This window comes from Mauremys reevesii, linkage group 13, assembly GCF_016161935.1.
Source record: "Mauremys reevesii isolate NIE-2019 linkage group 13, ASM1616193v1, whole genome shotgun sequence".
NCBI lineage: Eukaryota > Metazoa > Chordata > Testudines > Geoemydidae > Mauremys > Mauremys reevesii.
Window position 1 is genome coordinate 13,361,729 of NC_052635.1, and position 18,531 is coordinate 13,380,259.

Sequence of the window (18,531 nt, forward strand, 5' to 3'; positions counted from 1 at the left end):
AACTGTTATTTCTTTTCCAGACTAAATAAACCCATTTTTTTCAATCTTCCCTCATAGGTCATATTTTCTAGACATTTAATCATTTTTGTTGCTCTTCTCTGGACTCTCTCCAATTTGTCCACATCCTTCCTGACATGTGGTGCCCAGAACTGGACACAACACTCTAGTTGAGGTCTAATCAGCACGGAGTAGAGCAGAAGAATTACTTCTTGTGTCTTGCTTACAACACTCCTGCTAATACATCCCAGAAGGATGTTCGCTTTTTTTGCAACAGTGTTATACTGTTAACTCGTATTTTGCTTGTGGTCCACTATGACCCCCAGATCCCTTTCTGCAGTGCTCCTTCCCAGGCAGTCATTTCCCATTTTCTATGTGTGCAACTGATTGTTCCTTCCTAAATGGAGTGCTTTGCATTTGTCCTTATTGAATTTCATCCTATTTACTTCAGACCATTTCTCCAGTTTATCCAGATCATTTTGAATTTTAATCCTACCCTCCAAAGCACTTGCAACCCCTCTCAGCTTCGTATTGTCCGCAAACTTTATAAGTGTTCTCTCTACACCATTATCTAAATCATTGCTGAAGATATTGAACAGAACCGGACCAAGAACTGATCCCTGTGGGACCCCACACATTATGCCCTTCCAGCATCACTGTGAACCACTGATAACTACTCTCTGGGAATGGTTTTCCAATTAGTTTTGCACCCACCTTGTAGTAGTTCCTTTTAGGTTGCATTTCCGTAGGTTGTTTATGAGAAGGTCATGCGAGACAGTATCTAAAGCTTTACTAAAGTCAAGATATACCATGTCTACCGCTTCCCCCCATCCACAAGGCTTGTTATCCATTATCCATTATCAGATTGGCTACACAATACCAGATGGGTGAAATTAGTGGATATTTCCCAATTATATAGCTGCTATGTGGCAGCAGAGAGTACAAGATGCGAAAGAGGCAGTTATACTGTATAATGGGCACTAGGGGGCAGCAGAGGGTGGTGGTGGGGAAGGGGCGGCTATAATGTATAATGGGCACTAGGGGCAGCCAAGATGGGGGCAGGGAAGGGGCAGTTATACTGTTACCTGCTCAATTTAGGGCACCCTGCCTATACTGTACCAAGGGCTCATGTCATGACCTCATCAATTTAAAGCATCCCCACCCTTTCCGTACTGATTTTTTAGACAAGGGAAACGCAGTGGATCTAATTTACCTCAATTTCAGTAATTTGATATGGTTCCACATGGGGAATTATTAGCTAAATTGGAAAAGATGGGGATCAATATGGAAATTGAAAGGTGGATAAGGAACTGGTTAAAGGGGAGACTACAACGGGTCGTGCTGAAAGGCAGACTGTCAGGCTGGAGGGAGGTTACTAGTGGAGTTCCTCAGGGTTTGGTTTTGGGACCAATTTTATTTAATATTTTTATTACTGACCTTGGCACAAAGTGAGGGAATGTGTTAATCAAGTTTGCAGATGACACAAAGCTGGGAGGTATTGCCAATAGAGAGGACTGGGATATCATACAGGAAGATCTGAATGACCTTGTAAACTGGAGTAATAGTAACAGGATGAAATTTAATAGTGAAAAGTGCAAGGTCATGCATTTAGGGATTAACAACAAGAATTATTGTTATAAACTGGGGACACATCAGTTGGAAGTAACAGAGGAGGAGAAGCACCTCTGAGTATTGGTTGATCACAGGATCACTATAAGCCACCAATGTGATATGGATGTGAAAAAAGCTAATGTGGTCTTGGGATGCATCAGGCAAGGTATTTCCAGTAAAGATAAGGAGGTGTTAGTACTGTTATACAAGGGACTGGTGGGACCTTATCTGGAATACTTTGTGCAGTTCTGGTCTCCCATGTTTAAGAAGGATGAATTCAAACTGGAACAGGTCCAGAGAAGGGCTACTAGGATGATCCAAGGAATGGAAAACCTGTCTTAGACTCTGCCTGTTGGTATGCATACTTCCACCTTTTCATGTTCTCTGTATGTATAAATATCCCCTGTCTGTGTGTTCCATTCTATGCATCCGAAGAAGTGAGCTGCAGCTCACGCTAAAATAAATTTGTTAGTCTTTAAGGTGCCACAAGTACTCCTGTTTTTTTTTGCGGATACAGACTAACACGGCTGCTACTCTGAAACCTGTCTTATGAAAGGAGACTCAAAGAGCTTGGCTTGTTTAGCCTAACCAAAAGAAGGCTGAGGGGCAGATATGATTGCTGTCTATAAATATATCAGAGGAATAAATACCAGGGAGGGAGAGGAATTATTTAAGCTCAGTATCAATGTGGACACAAGAACAAATGGATATAAACTGGCCATCAGAAAGTTTAGACTTGAAATTAGACAAAGGTTTCTAACCATCAGAGGAGAGACCTTCTGGAACAGCCTTCCAAGCGGAGCAGTGGGGGAAAAAGACATATCTGGCTTCAAGACTAAGCTTGATAAGTTTATGGAGGGGATGGTATAATGGGATAGCCTAATTTTGGCAATTAATTGATCTTTGACTATTAACAATAAATATGCCCAATGGCTTGTGATGGGATGGGATCGAAGTTACTACAGAGAACTCTTTCCTCGGTGTCTGACTGGTGAGTCTTGTCCACATGCTCAGGGTTTAGCTGATCGCCATATTTGGGGTCGGGAAGGAATTTTCCTCTAGGGCAGATTGGCAGAGGCCCTGGAGGTTTTTCGCCTTCCTCTGCAGTGTGGGGCACGGGTCACTTGCTGGAAGATTCTCTGCATCTTGAAGTCTTTAAACCATGATTTGAGGATTTCAATGTCTCAGACACAGGTTTGATACAGGAGTGGGTGGGTGAGATTCTGTGGCCTGCGTTGTGCAGGAGGTCAAACTAAATGATCATAATGGTCCCTTCTGACCTTAAAGTCTATGATTTACCGCTCCTTGTTTCCATTTCATAGAAGTGGTTTTTATCAGTTTAAACAATTGATCTCATATATTGTACATCAGGTTATGTACAATTTCCCATCACAATGTTAAAATATCCAGTAATTAAAGACAATCTGGATTGAGAAGGGGCTTCTGGTGATAGCCCATGGGCCGTTAGATTATAGTAATGAGCAAACCTCTGTTCCCAACTGTCATAAACAGATAGTTAAGGGTTAAGGGCTCTTTTACCTGTAAAGGGTTAACATACAGTACCTGATGACCACCTGACCGAAGGACCAATCAGAGATAAGATTTTTTCAAATCTCTGTGGAGGGAAGCTTTTGTCTGTGTTTTCTTTGTTTTGTCTCGGGAACTCTTTTTGAATCTAAGAGAGACAGTCATGTCTCCAAGTTCTCCTGGAGTAGTTTCTACTAATTAATAGTGAGTATTAATTAGAAAGGTGAATTAGTCTTATGATTTGATTTCTATATTTGCAATTGGGTGTTTGCTAAAGGAAATGCTTTATTCCTGTTTGCTGATATTGCTTTTTACTGAGAAAGGGGGAGGGGGGATTCTCTCCAGAGATTGATAAGGTTATACCCTATGAGTGTCCAGCTTGGGCTCATAGAGATTCTGTATTTTCTTTTTTGTTCTCTTAATAAATTCTTTTCTTTTCTTTGGACTTGGTTAATTCCTTCTCTTGTGGAAACTCAGGGGAAGGGGAGGGGGGAAGAGACAGTTCCTCCTGGGTTTGCTTCAAGCAGTTTGAATCAAGGTATCTCTCTCTCCGGAGCAGGCTGGAGAGAGGGAAGAGGGGGGAGGGGGAAGGTTCCTCCTCTGTGAATTGATCTGTGTTCCCAGGGAGTGTCTTTGAAGGGAGACAGGGGGGAAACAGGGGTGTCCCGGCCCACAAAATTGACCGGGTGGTGGCAGCAAAAGGGGAGACCTACCCTAGGATTTTGGGGTGGGGGAAGACATGCGGGTCCTCACTTTGAAACCCCCCAGTTTCAAGTGAGGGTAGACTCTGACACCAACACAAGCAGCAGCTGGTATGATTAACTACTAAGGGGTTAATCCAGCATTGTACCATCATTCAGAAATCATTTCTCCATATCTGACAGACCAACGAACAGGATTGACTACAGGACAAACAACATGTAACATGAAACAGATACACACACAAAGTCCCAACAGCAGCTTCTCCACCGTGATGCTCAGGTTGCTCTATAGAGTGGTGCCAGTACCTCCTGAAAATTCTAAAAAACAAATTAAACATTTTCTATCCCCTCATGGGATATATGTATTAGATCAAATGATATTTAATTTCCTTTCCATGTCTTAAAGCTGTGAAGAATGAAGCCATTTTGACCAAGATTGCTTTTGTTTCCTGGACCAACTTGCTACCTGATACGCTGTCAGGCTTGCTTTCTCCACAATTCTCGATGGGCCTTCCCATTTCATGACCAATGAATGATCCTTTTCTGTGAACCATTGATCCCCCGTTTCCCATTCAATGGGATGTATAACACATCCCAACCTTTTATCCATCTTGTGTACATTCAAGCCTAATTGTGTAGCAATAGCTCTATGGATCTCTACCAGTTGTGTGGATAAGTCCTGTATCCACTGGTCGGTCAGCACTCTAGGCTGCCATTTGTCTGGGATTTCTGTACCCAGCCACCACTCTTATGGGTCCCTCATATTTCTTCCTGTCATGGCCATGAAGGGGGTATATCTGTTCCACAAGGCGAGAATCCTTTGTCTCTCTCTGGGTTTCTTCTCCCCCCCCACACCCCACTGTAAAAGCATGAGGTTAAAGATGGATTCCAGTTCATGTGACATGATCACATGTCACTGTAAGACCCCAAGCATTCATTCCTCCCAGCCTGACTCACAGGAAGGCTTGCTTACAAACAGAGCCCCGTCAATTGTACTGGTTGATGGGAGCCATTAAGATTACAAACCACCATTAATGGCCCACACTTTGCATAATTACAATAGGCCCTCAGAGTTATATTTCATATTTCCAGTCCCAGATACAAGAGAGATACATTTATACAAATAGGATGATCACACTCAGTAGATTATAAGCTTTGTAATGATACCTTACAAGAGACCTTTTGCATGAAGCATATTCCAGTTACATTATATTCACTCATTACCATATTTTTATAAAACCATATAGATTGCACAACGTCACACCCTGCAATGCAAAAACTTTGTTTAATTCCCAGCAGGGCACATAACTCTTGCATGAACTCACCAGTAAATTGTGGGCCTTGCCTGAATCAATTTCTTTAGGCAATCCCCATTGGCTGAAAACACATTAAACAATTGATGGGCTGTGGTGGAAGCAGTGTTTGTTTTACTGGGAATTGCTTCCACCCACAGTAGTACAACTACTAAACAGTATTTGTTGTGGCGGGGAGTAATGGGTAGGGGCCCAATATAATCTGTTTGTGATGAGGACCAAGGCTCTTCAATTCAATGGTGCATCAAAGGTCCTTTTTTTATCTGTGGGTCCGCATTAACTATTGCATATTGTATGCAATTGTCACACCATTGCTTTACCTCCTCTCCCATGGTTGGCCACCAGCTTGTATCCTTAAGGTGCTTAAAAGTTTTCTCTGTTCCAAAGTGTCCTTGTTCATGCACATATTGTATTAGTTCACCCAATATTTAGGTTGCTTCCCCAATTCAATGTCATGTTCCATGGCCCAAACCATTCTCTCAGAATCCTGGTGAATTTCCCATTTCCCTTTGCCCATCTCTTTTCCCAGCAGTTGTTCAATTGCTTCATCCTTCTCCTGTAAGGTTTGTAAATCAAAAATCTCAGGGTTAACTACCTGTTTCTTTGATCTGGTTACTGCAAAAACAACTTCTCCTTTCTCTTGGTACTCACTGGTTAACAGGGCCTCTGTTTAGCCAGAACATCAACCCAGTTATTCCAAAATCCTTCCTCATTGCTGGGTTTTTGGTGTGCTCTAACGTGAGTTACATAGGTGTCTCCTTTCCTTTCCTGAATGATTGTCGCTACCTGTTTCCAATATTGCTCATACACCACCAGCTTTTCATCTCCGGTGCACATCCCTCCCGCTGCCCACACTGAAATCCAAGCCACGACTACTCTACATGCCCAGTTTAAATCAGTAAACGTAGCTACATTACTTTCCCTACTTTCCTTTTGCAATACCTTCAATGCTGGCATTACCTCAGCAGCTTGGGCTGAGTGGGGTCCCACTGGCCCTTTGAACTCTTGGCTGACATTTAACTTTATTGCTAGCTTGTCCAGCACTGTAATAACGGGAGCCATCCACAAACCAAATTTCCATTTCTTTATCCAATGCCTCTTGTAAAGTCAGGCCTGTTTTAAGTGGCCATGTCACTTTCTTATGTTCCAGAAGGGGGCACTCGTGTTCTTGTCCTTGGCCATAAGGCACGGGAGATAACACTCTCCCCTTTTCCACTGTGATTCCCTGATTCACATGAGCTCAAGTCCATTGTGCCAATCTAGGGTTGGATACTTGCCCCTCCTGTGCTTTTCCTGAAATAATATTCTTCAATGAGGAATGTATAATCTGCACAATCACTTGGGACCCCCCAGTGATATATTCCCAATGCTGGAGGGCCAGGCATTCTTTTTCACATGGTGAGACATTTTGTTCTACAGCGCTCAAGGTTCTCGAGCCATAGGCAATCAGTTGTAGTAGGCCTATATCCTGCTCTGCAGAAAAGCTGCTCCCATAGTCACATCCGTACTGGCTAGTTGTAAAAAGAAAGGCTCTGCTGTTTTGGGGCAAGCCAGAGCTGGAGCCTGTGCCAAATCCTGTTTCAGAGTCTGCAAGGCTGCTGCTTGCTCAGGTCTCCATTCCCAATGTCACTCTTTCTTTAGAAGACAATATAAAGGTCGGCTTTTCTCTGCATACATTTCAATAAAATCCCGGAAAAAAATTTAAAGTTCCAAGGATCACTCTTAAAGAAGCCACATCGGGGGGCTGGAAGCTTTCCAAATAACTCTACCCTTTGCGAATCAGGGGTCAGCCCCTCCTTTCCCAAAATTATCCCTAAATATTTTACCTCCTGTTGCACTGGTTGAGCCTTGGCTCGGCTGGCCTTAAAGCCGGTGTTCTGAATAATCGGTAGCACCTTTTCGGTAGTTTTCCCAACCTCCTTTTTGCTACTACTATGCAACAGTATGTCACCCACATCAGAAATCACCCTCTTCTGATCCTCTGAACTTAATTTTTCCCACATTTCAATCACATGCGAGTGGCAGATGGCCGAAGCAGTATGAAAACCTTGGGGTACTAGGGTGAAACAAAACTGCTGACCCGGGTAAGTAAAAGCAAATTTATACCAGGATTCTGGATGAAGTGGAATAGCAAAGCATTAGCCAAATCTATTACTGAAAACCACTGAGCCCCTGCTGTTACAGCAGCAACTGCCTCCTTATATTTTGCTACCACTGGCGCAGTTGCAGGGGTGACGTCTTTTAATGCTCTAAAATCTCCAAGTTTTCCCATCCTGCTTTAACACTGGTCAAATAGAGGCATTGTTAGTGCCTGCGTTTGCCCAATGACCCCTTGCCTTAGTAGGCTTTCTATAGTGTCTTTAATCCCTTCCTCTGCCTCCTGGGGATATTTGTACTGATGCTGCAGGCAGGGTGGGATGGTGTCAGGCCCCCTAATCAGCAGTTTTCCCACATTCCAATTTATTACTGGCCCTGCCTGGGGAAAGTTCTTTACTCCCTTATCTCCATTGGGGCAGCACACAGATGGATTGCATTTATTATGGCCCCTGTAGGGAGACTGATCCATTTTTAAAGTAGTACATTAAATCCACCACCTGCATCTCCTGGGGGTTGGGCAGCCCCTGCGCTAGAGCAAATATCTCTTTTTTGGTAAAGTACAGCTCAGGAGATTCTCTGGGGCCCCGTTTGGTTAAATAAAACAACTCCTCCAAATGCTTTGCACATATTACAACTTTCATCACCTCCTTGATCCAGTTCCACATGTCCATTTGGTCCCATATGTGCTCAGTGGCATTGGCTACCACAGCCCAGTCTGAGAAGTTGGTATAAGTCTGTGACACTGCTCTATAATCTAATACCCTGCACCCAGGTCTCTGCATAGCCATTGCCATCCAGTCCAGGGATGGGTCCCAGGTTAAGGGTCCCAGACTCTGGGCAGCTGCTCAGATTTGCTCCGGGTTCAGCTCTGTTGTAATGTGTACCTCTTCCCGAACCTGTCTTTGTGCACTGGGGTCTGCAGCTGTAGGGGCTGGCTCCATCTTCACATCGTTTTACTTACAGTGGGGGCCACGGGATGCGGCATGTCTAGCTTGAGTGCTTGCAATCCCTGTCAAAAGGGGTTATAGGGCCCTACTGGGAAAGCACCAGGTGGGAGGGGGGTTCAGGCCTTTCAGCGTCTCGCTGCTCGGGGTTGCTCCAACTGCCAGTCTCCCCCTTTTCCCTATACACACCCATACTGTACTGGGACTCTCTTACCCTCTCCCCCTGTATAGCAGCCACCAATCCCCGCTCGACTCCCAGCTTCTATTTCAACTCTGCAATCTGTTGCAGGCAGGCAGAGTGATCACTGCTTGCTTGGGACCAATTCTGTTTTTCCTGCAGGATCGTTCTGACAGCTGCCTGTGCCTCTCTCAATTTTAAGCGTAATATCCCTATCTCCTCACTTAATCCTTCTACCTTTCTCTTCCATTGTTCACACTCCCCTCCCTTTTCCTTTAATGCAGCAGCACTTTGGAGAGAGGACACTGCAGAGGCACATTGTGAGGCTTCATACTGATTCAAGGTATCCGTTACCATACCCAATTTCAACTCACAGTCTCCTCACTGGTTCTCCTGAGATATTACTAACCTTGAGACATTGCAAGACACTTTCTATAGTGCCCATGCAGCCACAGTTTTTACAGACCTTTTATTCAGTTTAGACTTCATATTATTGCAATATGCTTCAAACCCTGTACATGCATGTTCCAATATATTTTTCCCTTGAAAAGAGTCACCTTCCCATGGGCATGGACCTCGGTCTGCTACCCATTTTGCAAGGAGGGTCCGTTCCTCTGCCAATTTCCACCCCTCCTGGCTTTTCAGATTAAGTTTCCCACTCTCCCTGTTCCCTGGAGTGTTTATTCTGTCAAGCAGGCTGCAGTCCTTCTTGACCGAAGAGGCACAAAAATTCTGTCCAACTGCTGTTAACGCCTCAATCAGTTCAGTCCAAATGACCTAAGTTGCCCATATTCTCCAACAGTCTGATACCTGCTCATTTTAGGGCACCCTGCCCAGACCCAACTGAGGGCTCAAGGAGCGACCTGGTCAATTTAAAGAACCCCAACCCTTTCCCTACCGAGGGCTCAGGGTGTACGGCACCTGTCCTTGCCCATGGGGCTCAGGAAGAAACCTGGTCAATTTAAGAACCTGCCCTTTCCCTCGTGGCTCAGGGCTCTACAGGTCTGTGGGATGCCTTACACAGCTGCGCTCTAAACATCTTATTTATTAGCAACACACACAGAATACATATACCAAGCAAATCTCTTATGCTCACCACTCCCACTATACAGACATATTTCACCCGATGGCCAGTCAGGACCCATTCATCTGGGGGTTCCCGGTGATACCTCTGCATGTCATGGTCGGGCAGAGGGGTCAGAGTTGTAGCAGAATGATGTTGCACTGCAGTCTGGAAATGATTTCCAAAGAACATTATTTTTCATTCACATTATATAGGTAAAACTAGCTACCACTTTCAAATTTACTAAATCTATCACATTATCTCACACTCCTACATAAGTCTTTAACCAATTACATACTGGCACCTATGTGTCCTCCTTCCTGCCCAAGTTCTTTACATTTGATCGTTCATGCCCAAATTGTAACTGAGTTGGGACCCTCTCTCTTTGTCCAGATGGTCAGCATAAAATGCTGGTCAGAGCTTATTTTATCATTTGTCAAGTCTCTTTCTGTACCCTCCCTAATTTTCCAACGTCTTTACAACTTGGTGGTTATAACTCTCGTTAGGGACATTCTTGAGGTGCAGGTGCTTTATCAGCAGAAGAACATTCTCTTTCTATTAATTTTAGTGGTAAACTCCCTGAGTTTCAACCAAGGCTGGTTTAATATGGCAGGAGTTGATCAGGTCTCAGGCCTACAGAGCAGGGAAGGGGCGGCTATACTTTATAATGGGCACTAGGGGCATCAGAGTGTGAAGGGTGGAAACACCTGAACAATCAGACCAGTGTTCAGAAGCAGGTGAGGAGTTCAGTGTTGGGGCTGGTGTGGAAGGGACAGAGCAGAGTTAGAGGAAGCAGCAGGGTCCCCTGCAGGTCCAGGCTGAACCCTCCATCTACTGCTTGTAGTACACAGGGAGCCAATTCCAGCAGCCGATGGTAATTATCTGGGAAATATATGTCCCAGTGTAGGAGTGGATCGATGGGTTATATTTGCAGGTGGCGATGGTGAAGAAAGAGGTGCTCCTGCCAAGGCGGTCTGTAGTGTTTATCCCGCTCATAGAGCAGACGGGATATGAGTGGATGAAAGTGTTTACCGATGTCCAGTATATTCCACTTCTCCTCATCGCTGTGCTACAGTAGGCACTGGGGTTGTGAACTGTGGTCCGTGGCTAGTCTACATGATGCTTCTGGAATATTTTGTTCAGTTCTACCCATGGCGTCCCATTTGCCAGGGCCAGGCAGGCAGCCAGCAGGATGAGTGGCAGGAGGAGCACGGGGCAGGGTCCCCTCAGAGCCATGGCCGTGTCTCTCACTGGATCAACCTGCAGTGGAGAGTGGGGGGAGATGAATGGAGACTGTGCGGGGTGAGGATCTGCCTCTTCCATGGAACCTCCTGGACCCAAACTGCTCCCACTCCCAACCACTCTGCCTCTATTGCTCCTCCTATGATCCACTTGCACACCACTCTATCCCCAAAGCCCTACCCCTCTCAATATCCCTGCCTACTCCACTCTGCCCAGAACCCGTCCCATTACTCCTGCCCCATCCTGTTGGGTGCTTCACACCCCTTGACACACCAAGAGATCCACAAATACCCCCACAGAAATCAGCACCCCCATCCTTCAACCTATTATTCCCCATCCAGAGATGGACAGTGAACCCAGGAGTCCTGACTGCCATCCTCTCTGCTCTAACCACTAGCTCCTGCTGCCTCTCAGAAACAATCCCTGCAGCAGCAACACCATGTAACACTGTTCTCTCCCCTGCCCCGACTGGTAGAATCTTCTGCAACTCACCCAAGTCCTTCTTTCTCTGCGAACATCGGAGTTATGGATCCCAGCCTCTGATGAGCTGAACCTCACTCTGATCCTCCTTTCCATCTTGGAACAAGAGCCTAGCAGGACATGGAGGGGAAGAAGTGGGAAGGGAAAATCCAGCATGCAATTTCATCCACATGATTTTCCGATATCTGGCCATTAAAGACAGTGACTTAGCAGGCAGGGCCTGGGCGGGGAAGTATTCGAATGTGTCATAATAGAGAATTGGGCTGCACGGAAACATCTGAGGGTGTGTCTCCCCAGCAAGTGCAGGTGCAATTATAGTGAGAGTAGGTGTAGATATGCCATCTGTAATCTAGCTAGTGTGGGTGGTGATAGCAGGCAGCACAGACATCACCCTGGGATTGCTACTCCAGTGCCATCCCACCATAAACAGAGAGTATCTCCTCTCATTGTCAGCCTGGGCTGAAGTCTAGGCCACCATGTCCTCACTGCTGTTGTTTCCCATGCTAGCTAGATTAACGCTCGCATAGAGACACTGGACCATGCTAAAATCACACCTTCATTTGCTGTGTAGATGGACCCCGAGTCCTAACCCACTGGTGCCTTCCTAACCCAGCCCTAGTCTAGAAACTCACAGCTCTGCCAGTGGCCCCAGTCTTGACCCACAGGCCCTGCTGTCCCAGCCCTGGGCTCTGTTGCAGTTATTGAGATGTCATATATGGGCTCAAAGACTTAGTGGTGTTAACATGACCCTGTCACTGTCCAGGATTAAACAATGTTAAACCAGGTTCAGAGTTTGGTATCCAGAGCCCTCCTCAGTCTCAAGACAAACACGCTGTTAACGATCCTTTCCACCTTTCATTAAAGATACAGAAAAGAAGGGAAAACAGCTCAAAACTTTGAAAGGTAAAGTATTAAGGCTTTAATTTTAATTTCTCTCTTTTCCCTTTAGTTGGAGAGACTTCTTTGAAGGAACCATGCCCTGTGTGACTGGCTCTTAGGTGGTATTAAACATGGTAAGAAATGTTGTTTGGGAGTAAGAAGAAGCAGTTAGTTGTGATGAGCTGGAGCTGTTGTATTTACAGTTCAGTTCTCTTTCCTAGAAGACAAAACACGACAGACACACACACGAGAGGGGAAAGAGAAGAACAGCAAAGAGAGAACATGCAGATTCTGTCTCTGGTGTGACTCTTCCTCGCAGCCTCAGAGCTGAAGAAACCCAGGTCTGGCCAATGGTCTTACCAGCCACTCTGAGACCTGGAGACTTGTACCAGCCTGGGGTGTTCAGGGCATTGCTTTTAACTGCCTCTTTGGTGTCTGATTTATAGCAGTGTTGTGAAATATCCAGTCCTGGCTGTTTAAGACAGACTCTTATTAGAAGGAAACAGGAGAAGAATAGGAAAGAGAAAAAATAATGGGGGATGGAAAAAGGCCCATGGGGGTTGGAAGACAAAACTCGCCCATCCATTTTGGTGGCTGGTTTTCAGCCAGGGTTGGAGGAAGTGTCCATGTTGTTTGGGTCCCTCTTTTTGGGCTGGACACCTCTTGGGATTGGGATGAAGGAGGCCCCGTGGTGTCATGCTGGATCCCGTGCTCTCAGGAGATGGCCAGGTGGCAGCCAGGATGGTAATGCCGACTCCTTCCCTTTTGCTCAGTCAGTTGTTTGTTCTCCATTTTGTTTCTCCCAAACTCGTCCTTTTTAAAGCAATGCAAAGCGAGTGATGAGTGGAATAGCTCCTCCCCTCTTTGTTTTGGTCACCAGTTATCCCTTATTCTCCACACACCAGTTCTGATTCATTTATTTCCAGTCCCATGCTTCTCTTGTTTACCAAACATGATCCTGACACGGGCCTTGAGTGATATCAGGGGGACCTGTTTGTTGGAATAATTCAGTCTCTGTCTCACACTTGCACCTTTTTCAAACAATGTTTATTGTTATGTGTGTTTATTGTTATGTGTCAACTTTTCCTTTTCACAGTTGAGCTTAAAATTCAGGTAAATGTGTAGGCTAGATTATTACACCAGCTCCCCACCCCACACAGTTCTGCCAGTGTCCCTCAGTCCTGACCCACAGCCTCCCGCAAGGTGCCTAAAGGAACTGGATGCCATGAAAGTTAGGGAGAAACTGGGCATCTACCTGGCTTTGGTGATTTGAAGGTGACATTCAGAGCACACAAACCCCTTGGGATGCTGTAGTTTCAATACAGGAAGCGAGGTTAGTAGCCAGCCTCCAGTAGATCTCCCTCCCCCAGTGAGAGTTGACCTCACACCACCAGATTGCCAGAACTAGTGGGTCACAGCACGGGGACTGGGAATCAGGACTTCTGGCTTATATTCCTGAGTCTCAGAGGGGAGTGAGTGTAGTGCTTTCAGGACGGGGAACTGGAAGCCAGCACTTCTGGGTTCATTCTCCAGTGCTACAGCTCTCTGGGCACTGAGGTCTCAGACTGAAGGTTCCCTCCAGAGTACTGGTGTCCAGCACTAAGCACATGGGCTGGATCCAGCTGAGATCAGAGTGAAGGGGTGGAATTGTCGTGGAGCAGTTCAGTGGGTTCAATACAGGTTTGGTAATTGAGGTGTTGTGAGTTAAAACCACCCTAAGGCTCCAAGTAACACTTCCTTTCACACTGGAAGGGTGCTCAAGAGGTCATCAGAATATTAAAAGCTTCCAGTCATGGGGATTCCACAACCTCGTATGGAAGCCTATTCCACAGCTTATGTGACCTTATACTTTAGAAAGTGTTTTCCTAATATCTAATTTAAGATTAAACCCATTATTTCTTGTTCTGCATTCAGTGGACATGGAGAACTATTGATCCACATCCTCATTATAACCACCCTTAGCATAGTTGAAGACCGTTATCAGGTACCCCCTTGATATTCTTTTCTATAGACAAACCATGCCCAGATTTTTTAACCTTTCCTCATAGGTCAGGTTTTCTAGCCCTTTGATCATTTTTATTGCTCCTCTTTTAAGGGTCTCTAATTTATCCACCTTTCCTAAAGTTTTGCACCCAGAACTGAATACAATACTCCAGCTGAGGCCTCACTAGTGCCACGTAGAGTGGGACAATTCCCTTCTGTGTCCTACATATGACGTTCCTGTTTATACACCCCAGAATATATTATCTTGTTTTTTTGGCTGCACTACAAGGTTGACTCATAGTTAGAATAGGACAGAGATTTTTACTGCTAAGTGTTGGTAAATGCCAATTTCACGATAAACATACAAATCAGTGAGTTTTTATTCAATCAATAATAATAAAAATTAACAGAAGTAACATGCTGCTGGGGTACCCGGAGCTGAGAGCCGCTGTTTCTCCTCTGCCTCATCGAGAGTCAGGTGTGCTGGAGACTAGACTGTGTGTCAGCTGCCTGCCCCATCAGTCTGAATTCCTAACCAGCAAAACCCTCAAGGATCTCCCAGCCCAAAGCTTGGCCAGCAGGTGATCATGAACGAGCTCCAGCCCCTGAGCTCCTCAGAGATATTTCACTGCAATGCACAGCTTCTACCACTCTTTATTTGCAGAAGACATTAGGTTAGCTACTATTTTCTGGAGTCAGTATATTACAGTTTATGAATTTAATAACCCTCTTCCTTTCAAACACATCACTGAGTTGGGTTATAGGAAACATAAATCATGTTTATTAACAAAAGGACATCAGTTAAGTGGTACCAAGTAAAAGGAATAAAGGTAGGAAAAGTAACAAATAGCCCAAAATAAAAATATGCTTTCTAATTGCAAAGACCTAACCTAATGAATTAAAAGCCTCTTGTTCCAAGAAGTGTTCACCAGGTGGTTCATCTCCATGGCCTTCCGCATCGCATCAGCTCCGATCGAGGGTCACAATTTACACTGAATTCTAGCACGAGGTCTTATGTCTTCTGCCAGCTGCACCTCTCCTCTGCCTCCCATCCTCAGTCCAACATCCAGGCAGTAAGCATCAGTCAGTTTTTTGGGAAATACCTATGATATTATGTTAACTAACTTCAAGAATATTGGTCCTCGCTGTTACCCTACTCAGAGTTCGCATACAATGACTACTACACTCCCATGGGAAAAAGCCCCTTCTCAGTCAACTGTGGGTACCACACCTGTTCCATCGACAGCTAGCTATGACCTCTCCTAACCCAAGCACCTCGGACTTGCTGCACAGGGGTCATCAAAACAAGGGAGAAGTAAGAGGCCACCTGGAAACAGCAAATGCAACATGCAGAACAACTTCGTCAACAAGGACCCACCTATTCAGTGGACAAGAAGTGTGGCTCTTAATGGAGCATCTCTGCACAAATAGACCCATGTGTAAGTTGGATTTCCAGTTCCTTGGCTCTTCTCAAGTCCATTGCCTGGTTACCTGGGTCACCACTGAACTACACTTACCCCAATCTTGCAAGATCCATCTGGGATTCCATGTAACCCTTCTGAAATCCTACACCGAGAATTCATTTTCACATGGGACCCAACTGTCTCCCCCACCGGTGCAGATATGAGGCCACAAGGAATATGTTGTGTTTGACCTTGGCTGCTAAATGCTGGCAGGGTAAATTTTTATACCTGATTCTTGGGGAAGGCTAGGGGTCTGAGGATCGTACGTGGGGACCAGCAGAAAAAACATTCAGGCACTTGCTGTAATACAAGCCTTCCATGACATCCATTGCAAGAAGCCTGAACCCACAGCACCCGAAGTGTTCTCCTTGGGGAGCAGGGTGATGTCAGTACCCATGGATCTGAGACAGGTCTTATGAGGAGCTTGGAATCATCACACTCCAATACGCCACCCAGCAGCTCACAGACTGTAGCTGGGACCAAAGTCCATGAAATCCAATTGTGCCCAACAAACCCCTGTTTAAGGCAGAGGAGGAAACATGAAGTTGTCTGTACAACCAGGATTCCACCTGCTGTGTACAGCTCTTCCGGTGTTACCTGGTCCTACCTTCTGATCCTGAGCTCCAGGTATCCTGACTTGTTCTGGTTCTTGGTAACTGACTCTTGCTGCTGTATGACTAACAAGGATAGATAAAGTAAAATGACAGATTCATGAGAATGGAAGAGAGTGTAGACAGGTGGTCTGGTTGACTGTGTTTGTACATTTCTTGCTGAAGTTGCTTTGCTGATAAGTAGAATAATTAATTATTATTTGCTGTTGCTAGGGAAATTGTCAGCCTATTGGGGCCATTATGAGTTATGCACTTTATCTGAAGAAACCTATAAAGAGTTTAATTAGAGAGGATATTTTGGAGGTTTGGATTTTTTATGAGCAAGGACACAATGACGTCAGTGTCCCCAGTGGCTAGGAGGATGGCTGGCCACCAGAGACCGGCTTCTGCCACTCAACACCACCCCAAACTTTGGGTAGCTATCTCAAAGGTGCTCAAGACTATTTCTATTTTGGATGTGTGCTTTGTATTCAGTAAAAACAAGGATGTTTTGGTGGAAGCACTCTCGTGTATACCAATCATTTATCAGATGGAGGTGCTATGAAGCACTGTAATAGCACCCGGCAGACTCTATCAATCCAGTGGCTTAGAAGAGGGTGGATGAAGATTCAGGACTGCCAGCTTCTTTTCCGAGGTTCTTGGAGGGGCGTGGGATATAGTGGGTTAGGGCAGGTTCAGAGGTAGCAGTAAGAGCTCCTGGGTTTTGTTACTAACACTAGGGAGAAGGTTGAGACTGGGCTTGACAGCGCTGGGAACCTCACTGTAAAACCACAGCATATTTCTAGCACACTCAAGCGTTCAGTGGCTTATCGTCTTGACATCCCCAATGTAAAACAACAGGCCAGTGATTGCTATGAAGGTTTCATGTTTTATGGAGTTGAGAGAGCACAGAGAATTACAGAAAGAGGAGAAATGTTAAAAAATAATGAGAACAATGACAAATATCAGTGAATTGTGATGAATATGAGGACTATCCGTTATTATACAGAATGCACAATAAAACACCACAAGGGTAAAATTGATGGATATTTCTTTATTACAGGACAAGTTTTTAAATGGCCATTGAGCAACAGGAATTACAAGATGAGGAAGAGGCAGCTATACTGGACAACAGGCACTAGGGGCAGCAGAGGGTGGGGTGGGGAAGGGGCGGCTATACTGCATAATGGGCACTAGGGGGCAGCAGAGGGTGGGGTGGGGAAGGGGCGGCTATACTGTATAATGGGCACTAGGGGCAGCAGAGTGGGGGGTGGAGACACCTAAAAAATCTGACTAGTGTTCAGAGGCAAGTGAGGAGGTGAATGCTGGGGCCAGTGTGGAAGGGATGGAGCGGGAGTAGAGGAAGCAGCAGCTTCCCTTGTCTGCCCTCCATGCACAGGCTGGGCCCTACGTTTACTCCCTATAGTATACAGGGAGCCAATTCCAGCAGCCAATGATAATGTTCTGGGATCTCCGTGTCCCGATGTATGAGCGGATCCATGCAATATATCTGCAGGTGGTGATGGAGAAGGATTGAATGCTCCTGCGTAGGCCGTGCTGGATTGGTATCCCACCTCTAAAGCAGACATTTCTGATGGACGGGGTGGATGCATGGATGAAGGTGTTGACCGGCGTCCAGTATATTCCCCGGGCTCTCATCATCATGTTGCAGTAGGTGCTGGGGTTGGGGCTTGTGGTCCTTGGATAGTCCACGTGATGCTTATTGAATATTTTGTTCAGCTCGAACCATGGTAACCCACTGGCCAGGGCCAGACCAGCGGCCAGCAGGACGAGGGGCAGCAGGAACGCAGGACGCCGTCCTCTCAGAGCCATGGCCGTGTCTGTCACTGGATCGACTGGCAGTGGGGAGAATGGGGAAATGAATGGAGACAGCATGGTGAGGGGAATATGCCTCCTCCATGGAACCTCTTGGGACCAAATCCCCCCCTGCCCATGATCCTCTGCCACTCCACTCTGCCCAGATTCCCTCCCATTATCCCTGTCCCTTTGTGCTGGGCTGTTCATAGACTCTGACAAACCAGGGTGTCCATTTTGCCAGATGCTTCCCAGACCTCAACTGATTCATCCTCTTTCCCCCCCTCACTTCTTCTAACCCACTGTCTCCCCCAGAGGTGATGATAGAACCCTGGAGACCTGATTCCTGTACCCCTCGCTCTAACCACTAGCTCATGCTGACTCCCAGAAGCAAACCCTGCAATTGCAGACCCATGTGACATTGTTCTATCCTCTTTTCTGATTGATGGACTCTCCTGCAACTCACCCAAGTCCTTCTTTCTTCACTGTTGTGAGAGTGATGGATCCCAGCTTTTGCTGAGCTAAACCTCACCCTGATCCTCCTTCCCATCTTGGAGTGTGTTATATAGAGCTCAGCCAGACATGGAGGTGGAAGAGTGGGAGGAGAAATCCAAGACGTTGTTGAGTAAGGAAGATTTCTCAAAAACT

General features: G+C 45.8%; 1 protein-coding gene across 1 annotated transcript; it reads right to left on the reverse strand.

Annotated features, from left to right (window-relative positions):
* Nucleotides 1-17,481: 17,481 nt before the first annotated feature.
* LOC120380052 (ribonuclease-like) lies at nt 17,482-17,901 on the reverse strand. Its single transcript, XM_039497556.1, has one exon. It carries the CDS (start codon nt 17,899-17,901, stop codon nt 17,482-17,484), a length of 420 nt encoding a protein of 139 aa, XP_039353490.1.
* Nucleotides 17,902-18,531: the final 630 nt, after the last annotated feature.